Below are 16,545 nucleotides of genomic sequence, written 5' to 3' on the forward strand. Positions count from 1 at the left end.
TTTATTGGAGCCTATTTAGTAGTGCTACAATTTGGAGATATAGATGTGAATGAGGACCACGGCCCAGGATTACATGAGGTTTACAGTGAGCAGGAAGAATATCATTAAACAAGATAACACTAATTAATGACAATTTTGACAGGTCCTATACCAAGGGAATGTATAGTTTAAACCATTATCTGAGAATTTAAGTAAATATCTGATTGCTTATATATATATATATATATATATATATATATATATATATATATATATATATAGTTTGTTTGTTTTGAGACAGGGTGTTGCACTGTCATCCAGGCTGGAGTGCCGTGTTGCAATCACTGCTCACTGCAGCCTCAATTTCCTAGGCTGAAGCAATCCTTCTGCCTCAGCCTACCAAGTAGCTGGGACTATAGGCACACACCACTATGCCTTGCTTATTGTTATTTATTTATTTTTATTTTTTTAGAGACAGGGTCTCACTGTGTTTCCCAGGTTGGTCTCGAACTCCTGGGCTCAAACGATCTGCATACCTGAGCCTCCCAAATTGTTGAGATTACAGGCATGAACCACCACGTCTGGGCTGATTGTTCTTAAGTGTGAACTTGCTGAACTGGGGTTTGTGAGAGCGATGATACCTTGACTTATGATAATCTAACTAATGCCTGATTATCTGAGGTGGAAGTTTCATCCGGAAACTGTTCCCCCCTGCCATTCTGTGGAAAAATTGTCTTCCATGAAACCAGTCCCTGGTGCCAAAAAGGTAGGGGACCGCTATACAATAGCATATACTTTTACCATAAAGTATATTTAAATAGAATAGAAAATTGTTAGTATCATCTTTAACCCTTCATCCAGCAGCCACATATGCTGGGAGTGAAGAACAACCTAATTGAGCTGTGAATACTGGGCATTTGCTGAGGTGCTGTCACTTTTGATGTAATTTATTTTCTCATCTGAAGGCTATCAGTAATCCAAGTTCATGTTTCATCAAAATGACATGGACCTTTGAGGTTTTCAAGAGTAGTAGAAATAGGGAATGTTAAATATATTAATTCTAAGTCTTTTGTAATAATGGAAAGCCCCCAGAGAGGACTTAGCACATAGGAGTTGTCTAATAAATATTAGCTGCTCTTATTATACTTAAACATTGTCATCAGTATCGTAATGCATACAGGTCCTGTTCATCTAGTCACTAGCCTAATGGCCTTGAGCCAGTTCAGCTTTGTACATCTCAGAGAATGTTAATAATACTTCTCTATGCATCTCACTGAGTTGTTTTGAGGATCAAATAAAATAATATATGTTGTGTGAAGCAAATGAAATAAAATATGTTGTATAAAAGTCATCTGTAATTGTAAAGAGGTATATAATGGTTTATTGTTGTTATAACCCCAAAATCGTTTACCTTGGACATGAGGCCCTAAACATCTGAACACTTTAATGAACTGCCAGTATTGATTGAGGGAAGATGACACATTAATGTTAGAAAAAGGGAGAAAGCCTGGTCACTGATACCCACTTAGAATTCCACAAATGTGGACATCTATCATTGAAATGGTAGTTAAATTGTAGGGATTATTTTTTATTTTGCCGTCAAATAAGTAAGCTCTCTCAGAAAGTTTTATTTTGGGCCAAAAGGGTGAAAATTTTAACCTTTAAATGAACACTGGTCTAATGTGTTTATCTTAGAGATACTTAGAATGAGTTTTCTCTTTGAGAGACACCAAGGAATTCTTGAGTAAGCCTTAATATGCTTGAGCCAGTGTTCCTGGGCCAGAAAGGTACTTAAGGACCAAAGCTAACACATAGAAAATTGCATTCTTAACTTGGCCCTAAATGATTTGGCAAATCATCTCTCTTTCCTTTAATTATATTGCAAGTATTACAGGTCCTTTTTTGCATTTTTTTCTCCCCATACTAGGACGTGTAGTAGTCTAGGGGAGGAAATTTCTGGAATGAGACTATCTTGCCTCAAAACTGTATGAATGTATATGTCTTTGAGATAGGCCCTGATAGTTAGTTAGATAAGAAGGTGGAATGTAATGGTATGTTTGCTAGCTCTGTACATCTGTTTACCTCCTGTGAAAAATAGATCCACCACTAGGAAGGCAGCTAGTTGTGTGTATGCTTTGTGCACCAGCCGTGGAGAGTCCCGTTTGTGGAGAGCAATGTTGAATTTGAAACCTTTCATGGAGTAAAAGTGAAGAAAAAAGAAAGTAGCTGGGAATTGAAAAGACTTCAGTACATGAGAGATGCAAGACATCTCAGAGATTGAGTGAAGTAAGATCACAAATATAGTTTTAACACAAGAGAACAATTTGTTTTACAAAGAAAGAAAGGACATTTTACGTAAAAATTGAGCACTGTTTCAGAATCTGATTTGTGAAGAGACAGTGGTATGTGGCCAGTGGTTTGTAATTACAATCTTCCTGGCAGTGCTAGTTCCAATAATTCTAGCTACAGATATTCTTAGCGAAACTCAGCAGTTTTAGGGGACTGTTTTTGAGGAAATGAATTGTAAAGTGCTCAGATTTTCAGCAAAAATTTTTTTGAAATGGACTAAGAAAGATTAATTGTTAGCAAATATAAATAATGTAGGAAAGATAAAGCATACAGCTATTATAAAGGAGAAGCAATTCACAATATTTGTAGAAAACATGATTGTATACTCTGTGCTATTAAAACTATTAACTCAATTAACTATTCATATAGATAATAATTACCCTGACTTAGTGGCTTTTATATGTATTAGCAATAGAACGTGGGACTATTACATGAAAAAAGTATATTCAAAGTTGCAACTGAAAATATAAAATAATAGAAAGCTTATTACAGGTTACAAAATAAATCTTAAGTGGAATGATGTATAAAATTCCTCGGAATTTAATTAGATGTTTCGTTGAATTCCGATCTCAATTTCATCTGGAAAAAATAAAGTGAATAATTAGAAACTTAAGAAGGAGTAATGAGAGCAGTGTCCTGTTCAGAGAGTGAAGTATAATATTACAGCAATTAAAACAGTGTAGTGTTGGCTCAGCAATTGATGGAAAGATCAGTGGAACCTAGTGGGACCCCTGGACAAAGCCCCCCAAGGACAGCGTTATGCAGTTTCTTCTGGAGACTCTTAAAATTCCCAGAAGTGCCGTTAGCCATTAGAGGGAGTAAGTGTGGGGGTCCAAGCTCTCTCATCTCCAGCTCAACATGAACAGCTCTGCATTTGTATGTTTTATATATTGGGTTCCCACATTTCTATTTAGGTTTCACATTTTGAAAAGTTTTTATTGCCCTACTACTAACATATGGTAGAGGATGCCTCACTAGCCAATGTGTGGCATATGAAACAAATTACGTTGGGGAAATGAGGCTTACTGTGGGGAGGAGGGGGCAGATGTTAATATTTCACTTTAGCAAAAAATATAAATTCGAGATGAATTAAAAAATAAGTAGTTGAAAGAAATACTTGTAGGTATTTGCATGCTCTCTGGATAAAAGGAATTTCTAAACATTAAAGAAGTTAATGGAAAAGCCTGATGAATAGTTGCTTGTGTAACAATAAATAAAACAGATCTCCCGCCAAAACATCCAAAATGTAAGCAACAACAAGACCAGGTAGTGCCTTATGGTCAAGAGATTGTTGGGGCAATGGACAGTTAGTCTAAGGTTTGGGTCTGGTAGCTTAAGATGCCTTTGTGCTCTGACTGTGGCTTGCCCCACTCAGTGTATTAGAGTATGGCTGTCTGTGAGTCTGATTCATGTCTCTGCCATGTGTCACATTATTTTGATGGCATCAATGTTTTGTTCTGTGAAGATAATTTCTCCTTATCTTTTGTTCTATTAATGTTTACACAGCTCAATCAATAAAGCTTGTTCACACCCAGGAACCTCTCCTTCTCTCTGTTCTCTGTCTTGCAGGAATTGAGGGTGGCTTCTGGTGTTTTGTGTGGCTTCATCATTTCCTTCCTGCCTCTCATCCACTTCATGATGTAATTCTTGGCACTTTTACTTCCTTTGTAGAGTAGGATGTGATGTCATAGAGAAGGGGACAGGGCTATCCAAATTCTCTCAATTGCTGGGAGGAGCTGCCCAGGTGTGCTGAGGGGCCTGTACTCAGGAAGAGAAACAGGGAATCCTCCACAGTGAGTAACCCCAATTTCCAGTGCGCCCAAATTTCCATTTAAACATTGTCTAGTACACTAGAGTTTCTTCTTTGGCCCTTTCTAGATTTAATCAGTTTGCCTTTAGACATTCCCAGTTCAGCTCAATTTTCCTCCTTTCTCACCCTCCTCCTATCTGTCTCCTCTTTCCCCATCGTATGCCTTTCCCTCCAGTTGCCCTCTTCCTTGCTTGCTTCCTGTGTGTCTGTGTCTATTGACCTCCTGCCCATATCTTTTATGAGAGACCCGTTGCCTTTCATTTGAGGCAGTGCCCACGCTATATATAGTCCATGTGAACACAGCATCTCCTTTCAGTAATTCATAATTATGTACTGTTCTACTTACAGTTCTTATTTTAAAACTTCTGTCAGCTTTTTGTTTTCATATCAGCTTCTTCCTCTTTTCCCTGTGCTCTACTCTTTCCTCCTTTACAGTTCTATTATGCAGTTTCCTTATTGCCTTTTTTCCAATATATTTATACTCCTCTTCCCTAAACAGCTTTGCCTATGTTTCTGTTTCCCCTTTTCCAGTGTTCAGTTCACCTCTACAGTGTCCTCTTCTGCAAGGACCATTTTCCTTCCTTCCCGTTCACATACTTGTTGCCATACCCTTGTTGTAGCGTGGCTCATATTTCTGTATTCTTTAAATAATTTATAACATGAGTAAGGAAGGGGCTGATCAGGATTGGGAAAAAGGAGGAAATTTCCTGGGAACTAGAAAGAGAGAATAGGAAAGTGTCTGAAAGGTTAGGATGGGCAGGCTGTGTGCAACACACTGAAGGACCTTGATGAACAGAGCCTTCACTTGTGAATCAGTTGAAATTTGGATATTGACAGTATAAGAGATCACAGAGCCATTTTGAACAGATTTGGAAGCCTTTTCAAGTTTACATTTTCAGAATGACCCTGTTAATTCTTAATAATTATGATTCTTCCAATAATCATAGATTAGAACTCTAGTGTCTCTAAGTTACAAGAGGCCATGACTTGAGCATGAAGCTCCTGCATAGCATCTTTAATTAGGTGTCGTCTACCCTTGGAGTAGGTCATTGTGGAGATGTGTGTAACTTGTTTCTTGTACCCAGATGTGGTCCCTGTAGTTCATGTTGGTGCACAATAGGGGCACTGCTGCTTATTGTTTCCACCACATGGGGTTAAGTCCCTGCAAAATAAAGGAACCTGTTTTCCAGGGCTGGTGGTCTAAGACCTGTGGAAATAATCAGCTATGTCCTGTGTATTCCACACCCTTTGTTTAAAAGAACCCCTTTCACAAAAGATAAGTAGGGCAGAAGAGGAGAGAAAGAGAATGGGACTGAGTTCATATGACTGAGATAGGCTAAATGGGAAGAGGAAAGGGCTTACTTGAAATTAATTGGAAAAGGCAAAGGAAAGGAAACTGAGCTGAACTGGAAAACACACTGTAATGAGTTACTTGGGTTCCTGTATGCTTCTTTCAATATTTTGGCCATGAATCCAGTGAGGCTGTTTGTGACCAGCACTCCGTTCTCTTCTATTGGTAGTATTCAGGCTCCATGTTTCCAAGGACCTGGAATCTTAGGAAACATTTTAACAGCCTGAAAACATGACTTTCACCATAAAATATTGGAAACTTTTTAAATAAAGGAAATTATATACATTTGTTAACTTGTTTTCTTTAGGGTTCACATTCCTTTTTTGGTGTGTAGGCCTTTGTTACATGTTTGAAGGATGGCCCCTTTTTGTTGCAGAAATTTCCGATTTAAATGTCCAAAAAAATTACGTTCTTCCTTTGGACACCTGATCTGTATGATGGACTGTTACTTTGATGTAAAAGCCCCTTCCCCTCTAATAAAATAAGCAGAGAATGCATGATTCACATACATTTTCATTTTGTATGCTGCCATGCAATAATCTAGGAATCTTATGTTTATATTTTAGGCACTAGAAAAACACCCCAACTCACCAATGACAGCAAAGCAGATATTGGAAGTCATTCAGAAAGAAGGGTTAAAAGAAACAAGGTCAGTATCCATATTTAAAACATTTTCTGTTTTCATTAAATAATAATTGCCACTTGTTGCTAAGCAATAGGTGTATCTAGATTTTAATATTGTAGTTGATTGTGAATTAACTCCCCACAAATTCTTTTCTAATTGAGAAATCGTTGGATGATTTAAGATTTCCTTGGACTTGCCTGTTACCTTAATACATTACGTTAGATGGATTGATACAGGAGGTACTTTCTTAACAAAGAACAGCACTGTGTGACTTAGCCCCTCATTGAAGTTATTCCTGTTTCTTTTTCTTGTAAGAGGAGATTGTGTTTCTGAAACCGAGTGGTGAAAGAGAAACACTTTTACAGGTTTAATAGGTAGATCCTAGGATATAAAGATGAGCTCACTTTGATAAAATTCAGTGCCAATAAATGTGGTTGAAAATCTAGTCCTCTTATATTTAAGAACTCTACTTGGTGCATCCCGTAATAGCTGTTGAGCCTAATATTTATCCTTTTAAAATGTACAGTTTAGTGGGTTATGTTATATTCACAAAGTTCTGCATCATCAACATTATCAAACTTTAGAACATTTTCATCACCCTAAAATGAAACCCTGTACGCATTAGCGGTCACTCCATATCCCAACTACTCTTGCCTCTGGCAACTGCTAGTCCACTTTCTGTCTCTATGGACTTGCTATTCTAGATATTTAATATAAGTGGAATCATCTAATATGTAGCCTTTTGTGAAAGGCTTATTTGACTTAGCATATAATGTTTTCAAGGTTTCCTCATGTTGTAGCATATATCAGGAATTCATTCCTTTTGGTTGCAGGTAATATTTCACTGATGATTCTTTATTCTTGGGTATTAATTTTATGGTTTTGGCTTTAGATAGCAGGTTAGGGCCATATAGATGATACTACTCAAGGAGAAAAAGGTTTACTATAGGATAAAACAACTATGATGTTGTCATATGTGTATGTAATCAGCCATGTTACATAGAATAGATTTGTGTACATGAATTGTCCATCTGTAAGCCATTGAGCATACAGTAGTTGCAACTTGATGAAATTAAACCTACTGAACTACCTTTTGAATGTTTTCATTGATGTGGATATAGAAACTGCTAAGATAAATAAATATCCTTCTGAGGCTGACTTTTTGTGAAAAATAGGTTTCACCTATAACTCCTGTAACTTTAATGTGTGGGTAACATCAGCCTCTAGCTGTTTAAAATGTATTATTTTGCAAGGTAGGTCCATGGACATCACAATTTACTGGCGTACAGGACACCTATGCTCAAATTTTCATTTTTTATTTTGGAGACTTTTTTTTTTTGCCTACTCTGGAGAAATAGCCTAAGATAATATAACCACGCTGTGTTTGTGCTAGTTGTTCCCCCACAAAGTGGAGGCAGCAGTGGATAGATTAGTTGCTAACAGTACCTAACAACTCTGTTAAAGGGGATCCTATTTTAATCCGGATGTCAGTTTAAGGAGTTAGGGAACAAAATCAGGAAAACAGGAGATTAATTTTCTCCTTGCCACCTGTCAGTAACCCTGGAAATATTTATGACATTTAGAAAGCACTGAAAATATTTGTGCCACAGTCAAAAGAAAAGAGGGGCTAAAAATCTAAGGATGTCAACTGTCTTATGTGGGCTTTGTTGCCAGAGGAATCTGCCAACGTGGACATAAAAAGCACCTCCTAAAAGCAGACATTTGAAATTCGTTCATTAAGATATTCTTCTCCACAGGAATGACTCTGCTGTTATCAGTTGTTATGAAGCTAGAGATATAAAAATCCCAGTACCGTGGCTCACAACATTTTAATTACACTTGTTATCATTATAGCATTATTTCAAATTTTTCAAAATGCTGGTCCTCCCAGAATGGTATATAAGAGGGCTTTCAGCATGCATAGTTAACAAATACAAACAAATTTTAAAAACCAACTTCTTCAAAGAGTAATTAAAGAACATTGAAATGGGAAACATAACTCCCTAGTCATCTAAATTGAATCCCTCTCCCCACTTCACCCACTACATCACTATTTGTCCTTCTGTAAGGAAAAAGAGTCCTTTGTTACAAACACTCATGAACCAGTATAGTATTAATGAAAGTACCTGCACACAATTACCAGTTTGAATAGGGAAGGGAAAGGCAAAGAAAGAGAACACAGTTAAAGTTTTCTTCTGTAAAATCTGCTCTGCATCAAGTGGCCTCAGACTATGCATTTTGTGCTCCCATTTGTTTTTTTCATTCTGTTTCTTTAAATTTCCCGCTTCTTGTCAATGGTAATCCATTACTTATGGCTCATGCGTCTCTGCTCACTGTTCCCTTGCTTTCTAGTTCTAATTTGCTTATTTGAGTCACCTCTAAAATATATATACCTAGCTTTTGAGTAAGTTTAGGACTGTCCTGTATGTATGTATGTTGTTTCAAGGAGCAGATACTGACATTTATTTTGCCTACTTAATGTACTGTTTTGTTACTTTCCAAGTTTTTAAATGTTTTCCAAATATTTAAGGCAGTTGAGTAAATGAAGTGTAACTGTATGTATTTTTCTTAAGTAAAGTTTAGAAATTCCACCTTCATGAAGTCAAACATAGCTGATTGATTTCTAGGTATTTACTAATGATATGTTTTAAGAAATGCACATTGGTAATATGCCTGATTAAATACAGGGAAGTGCTTGTGAAGTTACTAATATGGCCATAACCCTCTGGTGGTCTCTTCTATGGATGAGAGGTAATGTTTTAATGGTCCTCCCCCAAACAGTCCTCCACTGTACCTAGCATTTCTAGACAGTAGAAGATAAGGTCTTCAGCCATCATCATTCCAATCTGTACTCAAAGCAAGGCCATTTGTTTCAAGTGCTATCGGGGTCCTTCATTCTATGTGTGCCAGGCAGGTCCCCGAGAGCACTTACCTCTCTGTACTGTAATTTTGTCTTCGTATGTCTTCCCTGCCTGTGTGTGAGCTCCTTAAGGGCAGGGTACCTAACATCCTGGCTCTCGGCAGATACTCAATAAACAGTTGTTTAGTCAGTAATCTTCATTCTCAAGACGTTAATTTGCTGGTGCTTAGTAACAACTTCGGCTTGCATTCAGAGTTAGAAGCTTCTTTTTAACATTACATGTTATATTTTTATGATATTTAATAGTAGTTATTTTTAACATCAAAAGAAACTTAACACGTTTGTGGAAATCCCATTAAATATATGTATGCTGATAGTTTCCAGCAGGTTATCTGTGAACAACTAAAGTTATGGTGCTGTTGCTTGTTTTCAAACACTGTGAAAGCCACTGGTTTAAACTTGCAACTTGTAATAGAAAAACTACATTATAATTTTGTTAAAACTAATGAGGATATTTGAATGTGTTCAGTATATATGTTACTGTTATTTGACTGAGGTGAAATTTGACATTGTATGCTCTATTTTCCTCTTTACAACTGACACTTTAAATAATATAATTTTCATGTAGACATGATAAAGATAGGACAACATTTTTACATCATGTTCTGTGTCTCATCTTCATATTATTGATGAAATGTGTAGAGTAGGATTGAATTCTATTTGGAAAAGCCAGAATGAAATAAGTACCTTCCATGTGGGTAAAAAAGAAATATGAATATAATAAATTGGCAGAAGGACATGTGGTTTTGTTGAAAAAAATAATAGAATGATTTTTTAAGATCTGGTTTTCTTTCTTATGAAAATACTCTTGGTAATTTTTACTTTCCCTCTGTATAATAGGGTAGAAGATTTTATTAATGTCGTTTTCTTCTGGTCCCTCTGTGTGCTTGCTTCACTGATTCTGAGTATTTTTAGGGCTTCTGCCCTTTATGTTTATTGATTGTCAACAGTTGATCAATCAAAGTTATTGGAAGGCTTTTCAGATGATTGGAATCATATAATCAAATGGCCATGCTGCTTCTATAGACGGGATTAAAATGTGAATATTCCAGTCTGCTGCTTTTGTGGATGGATATTTGATATCCCACTTTGGACTTCTTAGATAAACATCCTCACTTCCTTAGGGAGTTAGGGTGCTGCCATGGAATATGTTCTTGTCTGCAGTAAGTGAAACTATTTATTTAGAAGAGAGGAGTACGTCTAGTTACAGTGTTGCTTTGGGTGATTTTGGGGGACATCCCAATTCTGATTTTCTGTTTTTGATTTGCTCATTCAGAAGTTATCATTCTTTACCAAGAGGACTATGGGGTTTTTGATGCCTGAGGATGTGTTTTTTGATGCCATGTCTTATGTAATTTTTAAAGTGGTGCTTCCAGAGAAATGTGTGCTCTGTTATAGTAACATATCCAGGGGCTGCAAGGTTATGGAGTAAGGCTTGCATGACTTACATAGTGAGAGCAAAACAACCATTCATCAGTGAGGAATAATTTTTTTATGTGCTGGGCATTATCATTACAAGATACCTGTCATTAATGTAGCATGAACTGTGATTTAGTTTTTATATTATTTGGTAATAGGCAAATAGTTTATAATGAGGGTGAAGTAGTCATAAAATTAAACATATATATATATATGTTTTATATATATATATATATATACACAAACCACACAAAGCAATTAAGAAAACCTCTGTTGGGTTGAAAGCAAGACAATATCTATGAAGTACATTTTAACAATATTAGAGATGCCATATTTTAGATTTAAAAACTATGTTAAATTTCATCAACTGTTTACAGAGAAGCAGACTATAAATATATATTCCAGTAGGGACATTTTAAAAAGTTTTATAAACAGTATCTATTGTGTTTAGCGTTCCTCAGAATAATGGACATATTTTAGATTTCATGATGTAGAACATGCATTGACATCCCAGATATTGTCATTATTCTAGTATCAATGAGAATTCTTTATTCCACTGATAACTCTGGAATTTATTTTTACCTCATTTTGTTTAAGACTTTTTATGTTTTCTGTTTTGCAGTCTCTGTTACGATATGCTGAAATTAGAATCTCCACTTTGTACTGTGGTTTATTAAATATGTTGCATTTCTTTAGGGGGATAACATGTCAGAAATTCTATTACCATGTATAGTGACAAACAATAAAATTTCTTGGCATTGCTCTTGGTGAGATTTACGTTGCTAATTAGTGCTTTAGGAGATGATTCTTTCTTGCCGCTGCAATGTTTTGCCTAGAGATAAGAAATAAATGCAAGTAATTTCTACTGCAAAATCAATTCTTATCTGCAGACTCCATGTTGGCGCCCTTCCTTTAATACTGAAATGGTGGTCTAGTTTGTTTGTGTTGGGCATTTTAGAATTACAGTGTTAGCTCACAGTGTCATCCCTGCCATTTGTTAACATCTAATTCTCTCATTGTGTAAGTGGTGTGCACAGTCAGCTACTTAGAGAGGGATGTATGAGACAATGGTGTTATTAAACAGAAACATAGGGCAATTTGCATATATTTGTGTGTGTACATGTGTATAAGCAAGCTTCGAGAATAATCTAGTTCTTAGTTGACATAAAATTTTACTTGTCATCATTACTCAGATTAGAAATCTCAATCAGTGCCATTCTTAACTCCCTTCTCCTATATCATCATGGCCAGATGGTTCTGGGTAGTGTTAGTTTTATCCTCCTAAACACGTCTTTCTTTCTGTGTACCATACTTTTTGCAATTCTTCAGATACTTATTTCTTACCTTACCTGGATTATTGCACTATCTTCTTATCTGGTTATCTTATCCCAAGTCTTCCTTCCCCCTTTACAAATCTATTTTTTTCCTCAAAACCGACTGCAGTTTATAGTAGCATTTCTTAATAAGGAATCCATAATCCAGGCATATGTTGAAGATATTGCAGATTTGATTCCAGACCATCCCAATAAGGAGAATATTGCAAAAAAGGGAGTCACACAAATTGTTTGGCTTCCCAGTGCATATAAAAGTCGTATTTGTATACTGTAGTCTGTTGGGTGTGCAGTAGCATTATGTCTCTAAAACACTGTACATACCTTAATTAAAAAAATACTTTATGCTGGACATGGTGACTCATGCCTATAATCCCAATACTTTGGGAGGCCAAGGAAAGAGGATTACTTGAGCCCAGGAGTTTAAGACCAGCCTGGACAGTAACAGAAACAGACCCTGTTTCTATAAAAAATAAAATATTAGCCAGACTTGGTGGTACATGCCTATAGTTCCAGATATTAATTAGGGAGGCTGAAGCAGGAGGATCACTTGAGCCAATGTGGTCAAGGCTGTAGTGAGCTGAGATGGTGCCGCTCCACTCCAACTTGGGTGACTGAGTGAGACCCTGTCTGAAAACCAATGATAACAATAATCTGAACCTTTAGCAAGTCATAATCACTTTGCTGGTAGAGAGAGTCTTGTCTTGATGTTGATGGCTGCTGACTGATCAGGATAGTGGTTGCTGAAGGATGGAATGGCTGTGGCAATTGCTTAAAGTAAGACAACAATGAAGTGTTCTGTATTGATTGACACTTCCTTTGTTGAAAGATTTCTGTGGCATGCAATGCTATTTGATAACATTTTACCCATAGTAGAACTTAGTTTAACTGGAGTCAGCCCTCCCAAACCATGCTGTTGCTTTTTATCAACTAAGTTAATGTAATATTCTAAATCATTTATTTGTATTTCAACAATGTTCGCAGTATCTTCACCAGAAGAGGATTTTATCTCAAGAAACTACCTTCATTACGTATCTATAAGAAGCACCTCTTGACCTGTGAAAGTTTTATCATGAGGTTGAAACAGTTCAGTCACAACTTTGGGCTCCACTTCGAATTCTAGTTCTCTTGCTGTTTCTACCACATCTGCAGTTAGTTCCTCCACTGAAGTGTTGAAGTGGATCAGAATCCACTTCTTCCATACTCTTGTTAATGTTGCTATTGTGACCAACTCCTGTGAATCATGAATGTTCTCAACGGCATCTAGAAGGGTGAACTCTTCTCTGAAGATTTTCAGTTTACTTTCCTCAGATCCATAAGAGGAATTGCTATCTATGGCTTTTACAGCCTTAGGAAATATATTTCTTAAATAAGAAGACTTGAAAATCAAAATTATTCCTTGATTTACGGACTGCAGAATAGATGTTATCTTAGCATGTATGAAAGCAACATTAGTCTCTTTGTACATCTCCCTCATCTCTTGGGTGACTAGATGAATTGTCAGTGAACAGTAGTATTTTGAAAGGAATCTTTTTTTTTTTTTCCCTGAGCAGTACGTCTATAACAGCTTAAAATATTCAGTAAACCATGTTGCAAACAGATGTGGTGTCATGCATGCCTTGTTTTTCCATTTATAGAGTACAGGTGTAGCAGATGTAACATAATGTTTAAGTGCTCTGGGATTTCCGAAATGCTAAATGATCAACTTCAACTTAAAGTCATCAGCTACATTAGCCCCAAACGGGAGAGTGAACCTGTTTTTTGAAGCATTGAAAGCAAACCTTGACTTCACCTATCTACCTATGAAAGTCCTAGATGGCATTTTCTTTCAATAGAAGGCTGTTTTGTCTACATAGAAAATCTATTTCATATAGCCACTTTTGTCAATGATCTTAGCGAGATATTTTGGATAACTCGCTGGGGCTTCTACATTAGTAATTGCTGCTTCACTTTGCACTTTTATGTTATGGAGATGGCTTCTTTCCTTAAGCCTCATGAACCAAACTTTGCTAGCTTCTAACTTTTCTTCTGTGGCTTCCTTACCTCTCCTAGCCTTCATAGAATTTTGACCAAGTTTACCATTTTATATAGGCACTGTTCATGACACCCCAAACAATTACAGTAGTAACACCAGAGATAACTGATTACAGAACACCATAACAGATATAATAATAATGACAAAGTTTCAAATATTGTGAATTACCAAACTACGACACAGACAGGAAATGAGCACATGCTGTTGGAAAAATGGCACCAATAGACTTGCTTGATGCAGGGTTGCCTCAAACTTGCAATTTGTAAAAAATGCAGTATCTGCGAAGCATAATAAAGTGAAACACACAAAACATGAAGTATCCCTAAATTCCAGAGACTGTATCACACATATTAATCACTTAATGTGATTAATCAAAAGCTACAGTCTTTTGTATGTTTGATGATTGTTTGATTAAATTGGATATGGTGCTTTTTCTAGTTAGATGGTATCTGGATAAATCTATTATATAATACTCTGATACTATAGGGCTTATATATGAATGATAAAGCCTACATTACCCCTTACATTTAGATAAAATTTTGAATTTCTAATCTGGCCGTTTTTATATACATTTGGTTTTACCCAAAATATGTCACTTAAGATGTTTTGGGGCATTGTATGTCTTCTGTACATATTTAATTAGTTTTGAGTTAAATTGTATAACATTGATTAAATAAGTCATAGTCTGCACATGAATATCACTAATTGTTTAAAATAACTGTGTAATCTCTAATAAGTTAAGCTTCTTTTAACTTAAACTATTTTTAAATGTAGGGATAAAATTAAGTAGTTCTTGAGGAGGATGATAAGATTAGGTATTACTGTGGTAGCATTTTCTGAGTAGAAAATCATTATGTGAAATGTTACCCAGCAAGATCAGGTTTCAAGTTTTCAGCACAATCCTAATCGACTTGGGCTTGGGTAACTGTAAAGCCTTTATAGTCAAACATCTGATACTGCAGCCATAGTTGAGTATTTGTGGTTCATTGTGAAATGTCCTGTTATTTTTTTCATGATATAAAAGTAGAAGTCGAGCCCCGCAAGAAATTCAAGGACTGCTGTGTGTGCCTGTGTGTGTGTGTGTGTACACGTGCATGCATAGGCACTCACATTTCTGGTAGTTATCACATTGTTGATGTAAGATTGGATTGCTGAATGGGAAGGAAATACTTTTTATACAGAATGCCTCACAGTAATGCAGTAAGTATGAAAGAGGACTCTTAATTACTATTAAGTCCTCCCAGACCTAATTGTGATTGTCTTAGTCAGGTTAAGCTGCTGTAAGAAAATACCATAGAGTGGGTGGCTTAAATAACAGAAATTTTTTTCTCACAGTTCTGGAAGACAGAAAGCCCAGATTAAGGCTGGCAGTGTCCGTTTCTGGTAAGGGCTTTCTTCCTGGCTTGTAGCTGGCTGCCTTCTTGCTGTGTCGTCACATTGGCCTTTCTTCCATATGTCTGCACAGAGACACAGCAAGCTGTCTACTGTCTCTTCTTATAAGGACACCAATCCTATTGGATCAGGGCCCCATCCTTAGGACCTCATTTATCCTTAATCACTTCACTAGAGGGCCCATCTTCAAATGCAGATACACTGAGGGTTAAGGTTTCAATGTATGAATTTTGAAAGTACAAAGCCATTCAGTCCATAACTGTGATTCAGAATTTGGAAGATTTATAGAATTCATAGTATAACATAAGAATATTTCTAGAAATTTTTTGTATCTGATTCATTTTGAAAGTTATTTATAACAATATGCTTAACACAGTACCATGGTTCTATTTTTGCTTACTACTCATATGTGTTTTCATATGTTATTCCTAACATATAAACCAATAAAATTAAGAAGTTTTATATTCAAATATTGACCGGGTGCAGTGGCTCACACCTGTAATCCCAGTACTTTGGGAGGCTGGGGTGGGCGTATTGCCTAAGGTCAGGCCTTCAAGACCAGCCTGGCCAACACGGTGAAACCCATCTCTACTAAAAATACAAAAATTTGCATGAAGTGGTGGCCTGCACCTGTAATCCCAGCTACTCAGGAGGTCGAGGCAGGAGAATTGCTTGAACCTGGGAGGCGGAGGTTGCATTGAGCTGAGATGATGCCACCGCACTCCAGCCTGGACAACAGAGCGAGACTCCATCTCAAACAAAACAAAACAAATATAATGTGTATGTTCACATAACATAAACTCACTTGGATTTTATTTGAAACCTTTGGTAAAAATAGCTGTGGTGACTGCATATATATTGATGCCTCAAGGCATCAATAACCACTAAGCTATGCAATTATAGCTACGAAATGGCCATTTCTTAATATACCTTTTTATGCTGTCAAGCTTTCTTTCTCCATTCTTCCAAATAATTGAGCAAAAAAAGGTAATTTCAGTGATTTCAGCTTTATCAAGATCTAGGTATAATTTACTCCAGAAACATCGAACACTCTATAAATATTTCAGTGCAGAAATAGGACCCAAAATGGATGTAAAATTACATTGTGTATGAGTCTTTCCAAGTATCCTATCAGGTGAAAATCTTTGAGGAGGAATAGGCATTTAACTGGGATGATTTTATTTAATTTTTTTTCTAAGTGCAGCTCTTCTCTTCCTCTCTTATTTCATTGCTTGTGCTCTTAATTGCCACACGCCTAAATGATTTTAGTTTTGCTTCATTGTTTTGAACTTGACAACATAATTCAAATGCAAAACAGTTGATATGCTCACATA

At 36.4% G+C, this 16,545-nt stretch overlaps 1 protein-coding gene across 2 annotated transcripts in view; it reads left to right on the forward strand.

The window, feature by feature from the left end:
* Window positions 1-16,545, forward strand: part of ASXL3 (ASXL transcriptional regulator 3) — a 172,913-nt gene that overhangs the window by 23,133 nt on the left and 133,235 nt on the right. The window contains exon 2 of one of the 2 annotated variants that reach the window (XM_055367993.2): window positions 6,056-6,142. Coding sequence is in view for 1 of the 2 variants with exons in the window: in XM_055367995.2 (XP_055223970.1) it covers window positions 6,056-6,138 (83 nt within the window). In the remaining variant the exon portion in view is untranslated. The remainder of the gene's footprint in view (window positions 1-6,055; window positions 6,143-16,545) is intronic. The other variant, XM_055367995.2, reaches the window with a different exon arrangement.

This window comes from Gorilla gorilla, chromosome 17 (genome assembly GCF_029281585.2).
Source record: "Gorilla gorilla gorilla isolate KB3781 chromosome 17, NHGRI_mGorGor1-v2.1_pri, whole genome shotgun sequence".
NCBI lineage: Eukaryota > Metazoa > Chordata > Mammalia > Primates > Hominidae > Gorilla > Gorilla gorilla.